General features: G+C 46.1%; 7 protein-coding genes across 7 annotated transcripts; 2 read left to right on the forward strand and 5 right to left on the reverse strand.

The window, feature by feature from the left end:
* The first annotated feature begins 328 nt into the window (after positions 1 to 328).
* Positions 329 to 1,561, forward strand: EDB82DRAFT_124895 (uncharacterized protein). The gene has a single exon (XM_025733224.2). It carries the CDS (start codon positions 763 to 765, stop codon positions 1,489 to 1,491), a length of 729 nt encoding a protein of 242 aa, XP_025584152.1. The 5' UTR covers positions 329 to 762; the 3' UTR covers positions 1,492 to 1,561.
* A 604-nt stretch (positions 1,562 to 2,165) lies between these two features.
* Positions 2,166 to 2,653, reverse strand: EDB82DRAFT_523113 (uncharacterized protein; the record flags this gene model as incomplete). Its single annotated transcript, XM_025733225.2, has 2 exons — positions 2,166 to 2,393; positions 2,456 to 2,653. The coding sequence occupies 2 exons, from the start codon at positions 2,651 to 2,653 to the stop codon at positions 2,166 to 2,168; spliced, it is 426 nt and encodes a 141-aa protein (XP_025584153.2).
* Positions 2,654 to 3,560: 907 nt separating this feature from the next.
* On the reverse strand, positions 3,561 to 4,991 carry EDB82DRAFT_494895 (uncharacterized protein). The gene is made up of 3 exons (XM_025733226.2): positions 4,643 to 4,991; positions 4,075 to 4,585; positions 3,561 to 4,021 (listed from the first exon to the last, which is right to left on the reverse strand). Exons 1-3 carry the CDS (start codon positions 4,807 to 4,809, stop codon positions 3,791 to 3,793), a joined length of 909 nt encoding a protein of 302 aa, XP_025584154.1. The 5' UTR covers positions 4,810 to 4,991; the 3' UTR covers positions 3,561 to 3,790.
* A 571-nt stretch (positions 4,992 to 5,562) lies between these two features.
* On the reverse strand, positions 5,563 to 7,104 carry EDB82DRAFT_494900 (uncharacterized protein). Its single transcript, XM_025733227.2, has 3 exons — positions 6,728 to 7,104; positions 6,170 to 6,674; positions 5,563 to 6,113 (listed from the first exon to the last, which is right to left on the reverse strand). The coding sequence occupies exons 1-3, from the start codon at positions 6,901 to 6,903 to the stop codon at positions 5,844 to 5,846; spliced, it is 951 nt and encodes a 316-aa protein (XP_025584155.2). The 5' UTR covers positions 6,904 to 7,104; the 3' UTR covers positions 5,563 to 5,843.
* A 1,636-nt stretch (positions 7,105 to 8,740) lies between these two features.
* EDB82DRAFT_494904 (HotDog domain-containing protein) lies at positions 8,741 to 9,957 on the reverse strand. Its single transcript, XM_065608499.1, has 7 exons — positions 9,757 to 9,957; positions 9,628 to 9,668; positions 9,538 to 9,553; positions 9,424 to 9,489; positions 9,257 to 9,371; positions 9,065 to 9,209; positions 8,741 to 9,017 (listed from the first exon to the last, which is right to left on the reverse strand). The coding sequence occupies exons 1-7, from the start codon at positions 9,793 to 9,795 to the stop codon at positions 8,948 to 8,950; spliced, it is 492 nt and encodes a 163-aa protein (XP_065464509.1). The 5' UTR covers positions 9,796 to 9,957; the 3' UTR covers positions 8,741 to 8,947.
* Positions 9,958 to 10,006: 49 nt separating this feature from the next.
* Positions 10,007 to 11,440, reverse strand: EDB82DRAFT_494913 (uncharacterized protein). The gene is made up of 2 exons (XM_025733229.2): positions 10,855 to 11,440; positions 10,007 to 10,800 (listed from the first exon to the last, which is right to left on the reverse strand). The coding sequence occupies exons 1-2, from the start codon at positions 11,117 to 11,119 to the stop codon at positions 10,253 to 10,255; spliced, it is 813 nt and encodes a 270-aa protein (XP_025584157.1). The 5' UTR covers positions 11,120 to 11,440; the 3' UTR covers positions 10,007 to 10,252.
* Positions 11,441 to 12,313: 873 nt separating this feature from the next.
* Positions 12,314 to 13,987, forward strand: EDB82DRAFT_125025 (uncharacterized protein). The gene is made up of 2 exons (XM_065607028.1): positions 12,314 to 12,495; positions 12,545 to 13,987. The coding sequence occupies exons 1-2, from the start codon at positions 12,430 to 12,432 to the stop codon at positions 13,763 to 13,765; spliced, it is 1,287 nt and encodes a 428-aa protein (XP_065464510.1). The 5' UTR covers positions 12,314 to 12,429; the 3' UTR covers positions 13,766 to 13,987.
* Positions 13,988 to 14,249: the final 262 nt, after the last annotated feature.

Here is a 14,249-nt window from a genome sequence, read left to right on the forward strand (position 1 = left end):
CATTAGTTTCTATATATCTGACACACCGTCTCAACTTTCATGACATTCAAGACGCATTGTTCACGAGGTTGTATTCGGTACCGGCTGTTCTCTGGGCAAGGCGTTATTGTGATGATCCTTCAGTTCATAAATTAGTCTTGCAAGGATCTTGAATCCTTCCGACAGCCACAGCCACCAGATGCAAGTCTCGTCGCATTTACCTTGGCAACTCCTTTTAATCTCTCCAGTCTCTTCTAACTATTATTTTCCGATAGTACACGTTATAACGAACAGAATGGCTAAACTTGGTGGGAAAACTCAACTACACTTGACAAACAGATCCAACATTCTCGCAGCCCTATCGAACAGACCGTCAAATAACCGAGACTGGAGACCCTTACCCATGTTGACCCTTGCAAAGTTGAATCACTAGCCTGTATATTCCCGGTTTAAATATCGTACGGTATATAATCTCATTGGCCCCAGTCCATATCCGACTATCCTACCAGGGCGGAGAGGGCGGCGCAGCGGTTACAAGATACAGGGATTGTATCACTGGTGCTTACTCTTTGGAAGGATGCGATGTATGTGTTTTTCTACGGAGAACGGAGTACCGAGTGTCAATAGATAACTCGACATCTCCGCCCCTGAGGCCGTCGGCATCCTTTCCCTCGGTTCTCGTTTTTTTCCTTTCCTTCAAAGCAAACTACCAAACTCTCACACGAGTTTCGATCGATATACGAAATCACACTCAATTCTCGGTTAATATCCTAAAAACGCAACATGGCGAGCTGCTTTGGCGAAGACAAGAACGAGGTCCTCGACCAGTTCGCATGCGATCCCAGCGGCAAAATCAAGAGCTGTTGCTCCCGTGGAGATAGCTGCGCAACCAACGGGCTCTGCGTGTCCTCAAACAAGGATGCTTTGACTAAATACTTCATTAATTCCTGCACGGACGAGAACTGGGATGATCCAACCTGTATCAAGGAATGTCAAGGCAACGGAAACGGAGTTGTGGCTTGTGGAACGGGCAAGTTTTGCTGCTACGGCTTCGGAGGCTGCGACTGCAACAATTCAACACAGGTCTTTACCTTGGATCCTGTCAAGGTCCTTACGACTATTCCTTCAGACGCGACAAAAGTCGATGAAGCGACATCAGCCATCAGCGACGCTACCTCAGCAACAGGCAGCTCAACAAGCTCTACAGTCACACACACAAACACATCCGCCGCCGAGACCACGTCCTCGAGCAGCGAAGGAAGCAGCAGCAACAACGCGTTGCCTATCGGTCTAGGAGTGGGAATTGGAGCAGGCGTCGTGCTGATCGGACTCGGAGTCGGATTCTGGCTATGGAGAAGAAAGAAGAGCCGTGCCTCTCAACCAGCCGCTGTATCAGACGATTACATGCACAAGCCTCCCGCGGAAAACCACAATACCCCGAATTACGGCCACTACCAACCCGTGAAGCCTGTTGAGATGAGCGCGAATACAGACCGGGTTGAGCTACCATAAAGAAGATGAGTCGAGGTTGTCAAATATGACTGTTCTGTATATAGATATTTATTTAATTCGACATTTCAATACAAGCGATATACCCATTGATCGGGAATAAGAGAGTGTTGGTTGTATCTTGGATCGCTTCACCGAAGTTTCATTTGGTCGGGCTTTGATTGGAAGATGTTTCTCGGCAATTTCCATATTTGGACGGGTGGTCTAAGCCCTGCTTAGCCTCAACGTTCAACGGCAGATGGTTAATTGAGGAGATGCTAAATATAAGCTTGATACGTGGTAGGTACTTGAAGGTATCGAGGTGTACACAGACAATCAAATGCTCCACGGATCCCATCACAAATCAGGTCCAGGTTATTCAAGCAAGAAATAACCATTTGGCCTGACCATAGTGGGTTTGTATACTCTCGTTATTGTTATCGCGGCATTGGTTGTTGGCGAAGGCGAGGGAGAGGGATGGGAGTGGTGTGAAAGGCAAACACTGGGACAAACACACTGCAGTCTTCCTTGTATCACTTGATACGGGTTCGAATTTAGCGCCACATGTCGTCTAAAGTTGAAGTGAATTGACTTGAGTAGCTATCTATAACCGAGGTATGTCCTTCACTTGATGTTTGCTGAACAAAAGCCCCAATCCTGTCTTATATAGGCACAACAGCCTGTACCTGAGAAGACCTCTAGTCGCAGGGACCGAACTTGGCAACACTGAAGCTCTTGATAGGATTTCGCTCAACTGATCCAAAAGATGAACCAACGTTCCTGCAGATGCCTGTGCTAACAGGTCGGTCCTCTGGGAGTGCACCCTCACAGTCCAACTCTCTATGTGCCATGATTTGCCAGCTGCACGCGGCGCCCAAGATGGTTCCATCAACTTCACCAGTGATGCCGAGGACATCGACGGAGAACTGCGGAATTTCAGCACTGGTCACGATATATTCATCACACCCGACTGTCATTCTAAACTTACGTTATCCAGGTTCTCGCACTTTTCTTGGTCATGTGACCAAGTTCCAGTCTCGTTGTCTTCGTTGCAGAGATCGTCTGTAAAGGCACGAACTCGCCACACAGGTCGATCCTCGCGTTTCTCGAGAGAGTGCTCGGGAGTTGGGGTAGCCGCGACGAGGCCAATGACGAGGACAAGAGAGGCAATGATGTTGAACTGCATTTTGAAGATTTTGAGGGTATTGTGTAGGTTTGAAGCTGCTTGTGTCTTATTGGAGTGGTGGTGATGGTGATTGTGCTGCTTGATAGAGAACAGTTTCTGACCATGGACCATCACCTCCTTCTTATACTTTTCGAACACCCAGATCTCATCACACAGAATGCAATGAGTGATATCATGATGAGGATCAAAAAGCCCTACCACAGCCAAAGCTCCATCGTATGACTCCATGTACCTAGACACCTATGATGAATCCTCGCCAGCTGCAGAGGATCAACAATCAACACGAGAAGGCATTGACAAGGAATCCTTCATAACATCATGTTAATTGCGTACAGGATCGTCCTAAGCCTACCATGAGTAGTAACAAGCTATCATTGATCCATGGAATATCCTCGGTATGACGAGACGTCAGGCAACTTGGTAGGCAATGCTACGATATTCAGCCACTGAGCTGAACTCTCAGAGTTGTAACTTCTGTTGGTTCTGTTAACATTTGTAATAAAAATGTCCAGTAAGCCTTGCAAGGGAGGAGCTTTGACGTATCATCCTCGCACAGACAGGTCCCACTATGTAGATCTCGCCAACCTTGAATGAACAAACGAGAGTCTATTCAGGAACTCATTGCAGAGAGCATCGCTAGAAGAATTAACAAGCTGTGTTTCGAGATTATCCTGAATCAGTAGGTACTTCAAGTCTACCAATACAAATCTTCAAATCGAAGCACTAAGAACAACCCGATGGCGTTGAAGATATTCCCGGCATTACTTCGAGCTAACCGAACTACCGAGGCTTGGGTCTTGGCTGTTGGTTGTGTAAGTTGTTGGGCACTTGTTCTGCCAATAAAACGCAGAACAACAATAAGCGAATGTTGATCTTGAAACATCTCTTCTAGTCGGCGATTTCCTGAAGTAGTTTAATAGATGCACCGGAATAAAGGATACCGGATAGTGGAGAAGTGAATAAGTAAAAGTATACATGGCAACGCTTATACTCTCATGCAGCCCTTGCAAATAAACTACCCTCCCACGTCATATCATGCCACCGTTAAACTTGATCAATGTTTGAATCATAATTCCCAGGTACCCTACGTTGTGCAACGTGTTGTGACACCCCGGCAACAGTATAAGAGTATCTCGACTACTGGTCCTTCTGAGCATGTGTCAAAGGATCCTGTTGTCTGGACCAGATCCCATTGGCTTCTGGAAACCATATGATACAAAAAATTATTAAAATCACAAACTGTAGCCACATACCGAAAGCGGCTTGAAAAAAGTAGGCGGGAAGGTCCTCACTGAAGAGTATCCAACCGGCCAGCATGCTTGCGTGTAGGAGCCAGACTACCGAAGCAGCTACAAGCATCGTAGACGCCTGTAAAACGGTGTCAGTACTACAGCATTCCGCGAGTCGACAGATAAACGCACCCGAGCAAGATCTGTGTTGGTACTTGTCTGCATATTGACTATGACAGACCCAAAAGTAACGGCAAGGGACGTGGCAAAGATAACACGTCTGAAAATAATGCGGACCACCGAACCGAGATAAGAAGCGGCAAATGAAAGACCGCCTGAATCGTCGTGGTAAGTCGAATAGATATCGAGAAACTGAAGGCTGAGGACAATGAGGACCAAAGCGGCCAGAATGAGAGACAAGCCGTAAGAAGCAATTCGAATACTCTTTGCGGCAATTCCAACACCCCCAAGATGTACATTGATAATAGCAGTAATTAGACGTGGAAGAATCAATGCGATGAGGGCATCTATACACAAGTCGCATATTTGGGACATCGGTACGCAGGCCCGTGAACAGAACCGAAGAATCTGATACAGAGGGTAATATGTCGACTCTTTAAACTCTTTCATATTACTCATGTCTCTGGACAGATAAAACTTGGCGATATTGGAGACCATTAGGACGGTGTGGAACAAGGCATATCTGGACGACTGGTGGTAAGCCAAGCAGCATAGATTCAATGTTGTATAGTTAACTCACAGAGAGAAGGTAATAAGGGCAAATTTGAGATATCTACATGCTGTTCTTACAGGCTCATCTTGGGCAAGAACGGCAAACTTTGTGCGAGAGACGACTCTAGAAGAAATGCAGGCGCCTGCAACGACTATGGCCAAATGGGCGAGGACTAATTTATCAGCGTGATGCATTACTGCGTATTTGGTTGGACGTATATGCTATCGGCGAGTCTTTCCCAGTAGTAGGTCGTATCGTCGTGGAATAAAAAGTATAGATGAGACCCAAGAATTAAGCATTGCGCGAGCCTTTATAATACATTATATCTCAAACCCGCCCCCGCAGGACTAAATTTACAAGGTTGGGTCGAGGAATGAGAACTTGCCAACGAGACTTGTAGTCAAGGATTGTTGTCAGTAAATGAGCCAGTAAAATATCTGCCAAGCTGTGCTTTGGGTAAAGATACCCTTTGGATCTGACCAACACTGCATCTTGGAAGTAAGACGCTGCTTCTATAGGCTGGAAGGACACTTTAATAAAGTACCTATATACAGATTATCGCGCTGCAATTGACCATTTCTAAATAGTTGCTGTGCAGGGTGAGCTGCAAGTAATGGCGGGGTTCCTGATCAACTTCATATTATTCACAATCTTGTTTCTTGAGCGTATCAGCTCGAAACACGACTGGCCTCGAAGTACTGGAATCGTAGATATTGCACGTTGTCTCCAAGTATGTCAAAAGGTTCATTACTGTCTACAAAATGCGGGTTGTAGCTGGTGAAGCTCGTGTCCCAAATTCAGCCTTGATAGCGGAGCTGTCGAAGAGTCGTGGATTCAATCATCAGTCATTGCGTCAGCGATGGACTCAAAATGGAAATAACCGAGAGATACCCTGTATTTTACACCGGCAGTCAAGAGTGGATTGACGTCGTCAAGACAGCGATTCCAGTTTCGCTTGGACATATTGTCTAATGGAAATACAAAAGGCTGTGTATTCAATTCTATGCCTTCTTAAATACATTGATACAATCCATGCTATAAACACTGATACGAATCCATCACCCGTCATCGTCATCATCTTCGACCGGCACAGTTCATGACAAATGAGTTGCTAAAGAGAGGGGTATATAGCAACATAGGTCGTCGGTATGGAAAAGCCGATATATGTCGGTGGTTGTCATCGAAGAAGTACCAGTTTATTACTCGCCAACAGTATAAGAGTCCCCGTCTACTTGCCCTCCTCGACATGCTTCGAAGACGCCTGCTGCTTAGACCAGATCCCGTTGGCTTTGGCGCGGCCCATAACGTAAACAATAACCAGAACAGCAAACTGCGGCCAGATCTTGAAGATGACGTCGAATATGTAGTTGTAGAATTCGTATCTGACAGGAGGCCTGCCCCACACGTCGATCAAGTTGTCCCAGGCAGCCATAGACGCCATGGCGAAACTTGTGTGCAGGAGCCAGACTACAGAAGCGATGAGAAGCATAGTAGAGGCCTATGATATAGTGTCAGTATGTGCCGCATTGCATATAAGTCGGTATGTAAACGTACCCAAGTAAGATTCTTGTCAGCCTTGACCTGTCTCTTGACCATGATGACCCTGACAAGAACGGCAAGGGAAATGACAAGGAGCAAAACCTTGACAGAAAAGTCAACCTGCAGGCCCTTCAGAGCGCTAGCGTCTCCGATCTCAAGGTCGCCGTAGGACGTCTCAAAGATATAGCGCATACGAAGACCAAAGACAGCGAGAACTAAGGTACCTAGCACGAAAGCCATGGCATATGAAGCGAGTCGAAGATTCTTGCCCATAGGACTTCCGGAATAGATGTTGAGGATCGCGGCGCTTAGACGAAGAAGGATGATAGCAATTAGGATGTCGGTAATCATTTCACTCATCTTAGCAAACTCTTGGAAGACATTTAGACAAATCCCAAGAACCTGCATGATAGTGGCATATCTTCCCCAGTCGTAATCGGGATCGTCATAGGATATGTCTGCGAATTCGATGCTGCTGCCGAGAAATATGCCATAGGTGGCAGCGTCAAACAAGGCATGTCTGGATGATTGTCAGTCAAATTACTCGATGTGATATGTTGGTGTTTTGCTTACGCGGAGAATATGAGGAGGGCGAATTTAAGATATGTAAATGCTGTTCTCACACAGTCTTTGGAAGAACGGACTGAGCATAAAGAGTTCAACAAGAGGAATATAGAGGGTATATAGGCGCCGACCAAGACCATCACCACGCGGGCGAGGGCCATTTTCTCGACGTACTGCATGGTCATATGTATATGAGCTTGTATACCGTTGGTAAATCAAGTAGTATGATCAAATAAGATTGTGTAAGTCAACAAGTAGCTGTTTAAAGTCGTCTTGAGATAGAAATCGAGGGATAGAAATGAAGAATCGAGGGTCACGAAGGCCTTATATCTTACGACCGCCCATAGAAGCACTTCCTGTTCCATCACGAGTTAACAATCTCCAGACTCATTTGAGAAATGGAATTCAATAACAAAACTTACAGCCAAGAATTAATTGAATGAGGAACCAATGAGATAATGGGCATGCTGCGTCTTGAACAAGGGTACCCTTGTTGGTCTCACCAGCACTGCCTCTTGGGGCGTAGAATCGATGTTTCTACAGGCTGGAGGGATAGCATGATCCAGCGTATACGCTTTGTCGCGTGGACTACAATCAACGGATTGTAATTTCTATGCAAGGTGAGCTGTGCGTAGTAGTCAGGCTGGTAACTCATGAGGCTACGGTTTTGATCAAGACTTGTTCTTGTTTTTGTTCTCTCGAACATCTCAACTTGGAATGATCTTGGCCTTGGGGGCTTGTGTTAAACCTTTGGTATTGTTTGACTTGTCTTGAAGTGTGTTAAAAGGCCTTTCCTGGAGAATGCCATAGGTTACAGTTGGCGAAACTCTTCAAACTCAGCCTTGATAACGGAACTGCTCGTCGTATTCAACATAGCCGAAAATTAAGAGTCACTCGCTTTGATGACGGCCACTTCAATCACTCAATGGGGAAATAGCCGATGAAGATGCTCTTTTTCGCACCGGGAATTGTGAAGTGGAACGACTGGGTAATTAGCCTTCGCTTGGGCACCTTGTTTAATGGACCCTGCGATTGTATTTGGCGAAAAGGCTATGCTTCGAGTTCGATCATAAATCTAGAAGCTTTGGTCTCAGAGACTGATCCACTGTTGCCGTGCGCCAGGCCAAGATCATGTCTGCGCCGCGACTTTGCATGTTATATAACACGCGATTTAATGAAGAGGCCTCCTAATTAAGATATTTGGTATAGAACATGAGTGTATATTAATGGTAAAGACTAGAAATCTTAGAGAAGGACCTGGCGAAGAACATCTATCTCACGGACAGCCTACTATACAAAGATGTTTCTTCGATCGAGCCCTGCAATAAATCGTATCGTACAAAATATTTCAACAGAGGTTTTATCAGACTGTATTTGAGAGACAACAGGTCCTTTGTCACTGGACCTCAACGCAGTTACAGCTCGCGACTCTTGTTGGAGTAGGCATCGGAAAAATTGATTATCGTGTTACGAAATATGATACGTAGTGTTAAGAAATAAGAGGAGAGAGCCCCAGGCCTTCATTCTTAAAATTTAGTTTTAGTGAAAACCCCAATGAGATTACATCACTTTGCTTATACAGAATCGGGGATCTCGTTGGTAGTGGGAAGAGCCTCGCGAATACCTTCTGTTGGGAAGTTTGTCAATTTTGATGAAGCTTCATGCTTCGCGATCCGCTTCGAATGGTTCTATAAAGCTCAGCAAAGGTGGTACACGTTCATATGCAGTACCAGCGCCCCAACACGCAAGAGTTTGTAACATACTCCAGGGAGGCTGACGTCGAAAAGTCGCTTCAAGTCTGGCGTTAAGCTAATGGACGTCGTACAAGTTTTGGAAGGACGTATGTACTCGAACCATTAAAGAATGGCTTTTCTCGGTTTCAGCATGTTGGGGTTATTGGAAAGCTCGAGACAGATCACTTACAGCAACGTTATCGATGAGTTCCTCAGCCCACGAAAGTGATGCATGCCCCAGCGTTCGCAACCTTCGAATATCGGACAGAATCTGTCTGCTATTTAAGGTGTGTGTTACATATGCTTACGTCAATGGGCAAGGCACTGGAGATTTAGTCTCGACAACAACACGATAATAATGACGAGATGTACATCCAAATTACATAAGAGTATGGAGACCTCAGCGTCGCGAGGCTTCTACGTCTGTTTTATGTCCTCTATCCATACCTTCTGCTCTAGCGCATCTATAAATGTCTATACCGCAACTTGCACCCATCTAATCCACATCTGAGAATTCTTCAGGTGCGACAAAAGGTCCAGCCTCGCCCATGGTTCCAGTGACATATCTAACGCAATTAGTATACTGTACACAACTCAATGATTTAAGACTTACTTGGTATGACTTCCCCGCGCAGCAAGTTGTCCCTTACTATTGGTAAAAGTGACCTGCGTATAAGCAAGTGTCTTTCCAATCTTTTCCAGAATAGCAGTTCCCTTGAGGAGATCACCAGGACGGCCTCCGGGACTCAGATAGGTCACTATCGAGTCAGCAATTTTACTTGTCAAAAGAGATGGGAACGCATACCATTCAAATCAGTTGAGACGCCTGTAGAAAAGCGACCCGATGAAGCGACTGCAAGTGAACCACCGAGGTCAACAAGACTGGCAAGAGTGCCGCCGTGGATAGTTTGAAGACGGTTCTGATAGATAGGTCAGCGCTGTTGGCAATACACTAGGAGTTGAGAGACTGACGGTATGCTGTTGTTGAATGTCAAGCTCGAAGTCGACTTTGCCTTCTGTGGCACTGACGATACGGAACTGTCTTGTTGTTAGTCTTTGACGAAAGTTGGTTTGTGTACAACATACATGTTTTCCGAGAAGTCTAGAGTCAAGGGGATTAGTTATGAGCCCTTATGAATGCCGGGATTTCGCTGCGTTGAAGGCTAGGGGACGTACGTTGGCTCAAGACCGGAGTCTTTCATGAATGAGCGCACAACCTGAGGAGTGACCGGTTAGCGAACAATACTCTCTTTGTGTACTATTCCACATGTTGCAGATACGCGGATTGGTGTGACTGAGACGAACCGCTTTGGTGAACTGAGTGGGATTGAGCTTCTTGGCCATTGTAATGAGTTCGGGTGGTTACTCAATGGTACTGTTGTCTTGTAAAGTGTCAAAGCGCGACTTGAGATATCGATTCGGGAGTGAAGCTTGAGTAACCGAGATCCGGGGTAGAATTGAGATAACTCCCCGGCACGGCCCCACATGACCTGACGTAATCAGATTTACCCATGAAGATCGCTTCACTGACATGGGCGGATGCTCTTCTAGCTCCATATTAACGGAGCTGCAGTCAGAATGTTCCATTTCCATCTTGCTATACCATGTGGGAGTATCCCCGACCAAGTGTCTCTCAAGACGAGTTCGCGCATGTCTTATATACATCACCAAGATGCGACAAGGCGAAAGCATTCTTACTGATCTATTGCAAACATGTTTCCGCATGCGATCTATCAATGCTCCCAATTAACTCCAGTCGTCAGCGATCATAATACATCCAGCCGGTCTCCAATCACTTCCATCAACCTTGAAGCTCTTGCGGCGTTCCAGGAATCTTTGCACTCCGCCCATGGTTCATTTCACCCATCGCATCGTGACCATCAAGTTCTTGCGGAATCCAAGTCTTGTTATCAGACTGCTCATACATCTTACTCGTCACAGGGTACGAAGGAGGTGGGTTTTGCTTTTTGGACCGTCTGCGAAGGAAGAGCCAGGTGGACACGGCGGCAATGATGGCAGCGATTGGTATGCCAACGCCGAGTCCGATCGTGACTCCTTGGCTGGTACCGCCACTATCAGTTTCCGTGTCCGCTTCCTCTGTTGAAGATGTCGTTGGTTCGGAGCTTGTAGTCGAGAATTCGGTTGAGAATGTTGAGAATGTTGAGAGTATTGTGGATGTTGAGAATGCTGACGAGATTTCAGAAGTCGTGGAGGTCGAGTTGTCTTCAATGCTGCCATCCTCGGCAAGGAATACACCACGGCCTCCAGCACAGCATCCTGAGTCGTAGTCACAGCAGTAGCTCCCATCATCACACTGCTCAACTCGTGGGAAACGGTCATTTGTCTCTTCTGTCATGACGAGTTAGTCAACAACAAACGCATAAGCAAACAGGTTCGACTTACCCCTGATGCAAATAATTGCACACTTCTTCCTGTCATAGGGTGCAACAGCACAAGGCCCTCTGATGAACTGGTTCTTTGCTTGCCCTTTTCTCTGGCAGAGACGATTCGGCATACATGTCGCGTCTGGGCCACAGCAGGCGGAAGAGCCAGGGCACTTCATATTGTCAGTCCATTGTTTGCCGTTGACTCCCCAGCATATTCCCTCGTGAGCAATGACTTGGGGTAGTAGAAGGATAGTGATGCTGAAGATGTGTTTGAGATGCATTTTTGAGGCTACTTTCGAGGTTGAAGAAACGGGGACGATTAACTCGCCTCCTGAGAGGGAAGGACTTGGGTTTTAGAGAGTTGCTGTTACATGATCGGTAAGGCTGCGGCGGTCCATGGCTACTAATTATGGACTGTGTTGGCTTGGCTGCACCTTTCTGGGATGATCTGATAGTTACAATTGGATGGTCTACACAGGACCTTGTTTACTTGTTATAGTTTCAAATGCAGGACTTTTTCTGCTGACTGGTATTTGCTTTTGCAGTCACATCACTCGACTCTTGTACCTTGGGGAGGCACCCAAATATGAACATAATCAGATGTTTTCAAGTCCAATCTTTACCAGAGTTTTTGGAAATAACTGTCTGTTGACTCAGGGAAGCTATTAAGCAAAGGCGGCTACGAAGCAAACAACATGGAAGTGGTTGAGTGTCGGCGCTAAATACTTGATTTATTTGACGCACTATTGGTCAGGTTCTTGAGCTGTTGGTGGCAGATCGCCAAGGCGTTTTGCTTTGCCTTGACCAGCTTGTTGGGGGGGAGGTGCGCATGGGTATAAACAACATGCTTACACTCGACAAATTGACGGGCGGCTTCGAGACCCAGACCATAGGTCGAACCAGTATTTAGGACGTGAACCGTATTTTCCAATTATTCAAAGCGATTCTAAGATGTGAGAAAAAAGACATTAACTGATAACACTTGAGAGTGTTCTGTCAAGGCGGAATTTCGATAGACCAATAAGAAATAATAGATCTAGATGATATCGGATGGTCATCAGGGAACATCAGCCCCTCGCTGAAGGATTTAAACTTAGCGTCTTCTGAAACCCACGTTGCCGTAACCTTGTTGTCACTGCACTCTCTCTCCGTCTCATTATCTATCCTGTGAAATAGATGGAATGAGTCGCCCTCTGCTATCGGGGAAAACGAGCTTACCTATGCTGCCTGTCTTTTTACTTCAGCCTCTCCTACCACGCGGCTTTTGTGTCACAGAGAATCATGAAAGTTGCGTGTCTCACCTAAGTTTATACCTAGTTGTAGGTATTCCTCGACAGACATTGATCCTACAGGCCTAACGCCACTGCATCATTATTGGCACCTGAGCCTCATTGCAAGAAGCAAATTGCCAACGTTGCCTCCATCAGCAAGGCTTAGCGCTTTCCATAGAATATAATGTATCTATCGCAAGATAAAAAAAAATTACATATAGCCTTATATATCTGACGCTTTTTGTCTTTGGTCTTGTCATTTTTGTCTGACACTACTGAGACATTCAGATAACTGCGAACCTGCTTAGACAATTGCCATAATGGGCTCGGCTTGGCATGACTGCCCATTTGCAACTGAGCCTGATCCAGATATCGCAGGGATTGGAGTAAGATCACCTTATCGTGTCAACTTGGTCTGAGCTGACAGCATGACAGGTCATAGCCGCTTTTATCACTTCTTCATGCCTGGCAACTCTCAGCATAAGCCTCTACCTTGCCATTACTCGATCTGAGCTGGATATTATCTCAGATGGAGGTTTCAGGCCACCGGGTCAAAACACGCGGCCGATCAATCCAATCGACGGCTGGGCACGGAGAAACATTTGTGTTCCTTTCGTCGAGTTTCTTATCAAGTCAAAATGGATAGAAGAGCATATTGAACGACTCAATCGTGTCCTGTACTCTTTTATCATGACGCTCGTCGATACACAACTGGTCCTGGGTATCGCTATGCTTATTGCGGCAACCATCAAGCTGCACCGCAACAGCATATCTGTCTATCATTTTACAATGGTCACCAATCTCGCATGGCTCACCAGTGGTGTGCATTTGATGGCCACTTATGTCATCCGTATTGAAACCAACGGAAGCATGAAACAAGGTCGTCGATGGATCGGACCTTTTCAGGACCCATCAGATCACAGGTCCTGGAGCAGAAAGACTGGTTCAACATTCGCTCTGGGGGCAGACATGTTTATCCGCGTTCTTAGCATGCTTCTGATGGTTGCATTGCTGTTGTATTGTATATATGTCAGTGGGTCAGAAGGGTGGGATTACAATTATGACCGTCTGGCAAGTTGTGCTATGGGACGAAAGAAAGCAGGAACACCGTTGGCTTGGATGATCGCAACTTATGTCTTGGTTCTCCATGGGTATATAATTAGATGCTTGTCACTCTGGCCAGCAGCTTCAATATGGTGGATAGACACGGTAAGACCCTCGATCATCGATGACAGAGCCTTGGAAGCCCAACTCAGTAAGAAGAGATTACCCTGGTGGAGATTGATATGGACTTCAATCCATTATGCGATCAATTCGGAATTGCTCGGTGTCTGTATCGATGGGCTCCTGTGGTTTGGCCTTGGTATTTGGTGGATTCAAGCAGATAGGGTGGAAGTACAAAAGTGGGTAGGAATGGAAGCAGAGAGTGATGTTGAAGGATTCGGTCAATTAGTCCCGATTCTGATCGTCGGGGCTCCATTCGTACAGGCACTGCAGACATATTGCGGTAAGTCAGGGAGAAACTTAAAAGTACATGAGCTGACATACATCGGTCTAGAGCAGTCGAGAACTGCCCGTCGAGAACGACAAAGGTCCAATGCGGAGCGAGGGGAGACCTTAAGGCTGGTCCTCTGTGTGGGTGGTCACACCATTTAGGCTATGATTCGCACAGAAATAATTTCAATACTGCAGCAAAAACCTCGGATCTTTGTTGACTCTGCGAATCCATCTGTTTTGAGTGAAGGCGGCGACAGCAAACAACATGAAGTGGCCACGCGATGGCGCTTAACCCTCAATTTGTTTGGGCAACTATTGGCCGGAGTCTTTAACTGTTGGTGACAGTACAAACCAACTGCAGTTATAAAATACTCATTAAGACTCGATATTGCCTATAACTTCAGCATGAAGGTGTCGCAGTAGTCTTCGAGATAGACCACAACACGTTGCTGAAATAAATCTATCTTTTTCGCCATCTAAACACTGCCTGAACGAACGTGAGAGTTGACATTGTGATCATCCAACTTGAGCCGATGATGAGTAAAGAGATAACAAGTGACAATGAGACAAGGCAGACAAGCTGGTAACCAATAGCCAAGACCATGATAATCCTTACATCCCATCATGAATCTTTGCCCAACCG

This window comes from Fusarium venenatum (genome assembly GCF_020744135.1).
Source record: "Fusarium venenatum strain MPI-CAGE-CH-0201 chromosome Unknown EDB82scaffold_2, whole genome shotgun sequence".
NCBI lineage: Eukaryota > Fungi > Ascomycota > Sordariomycetes > Hypocreales > Nectriaceae > Fusarium > Fusarium venenatum.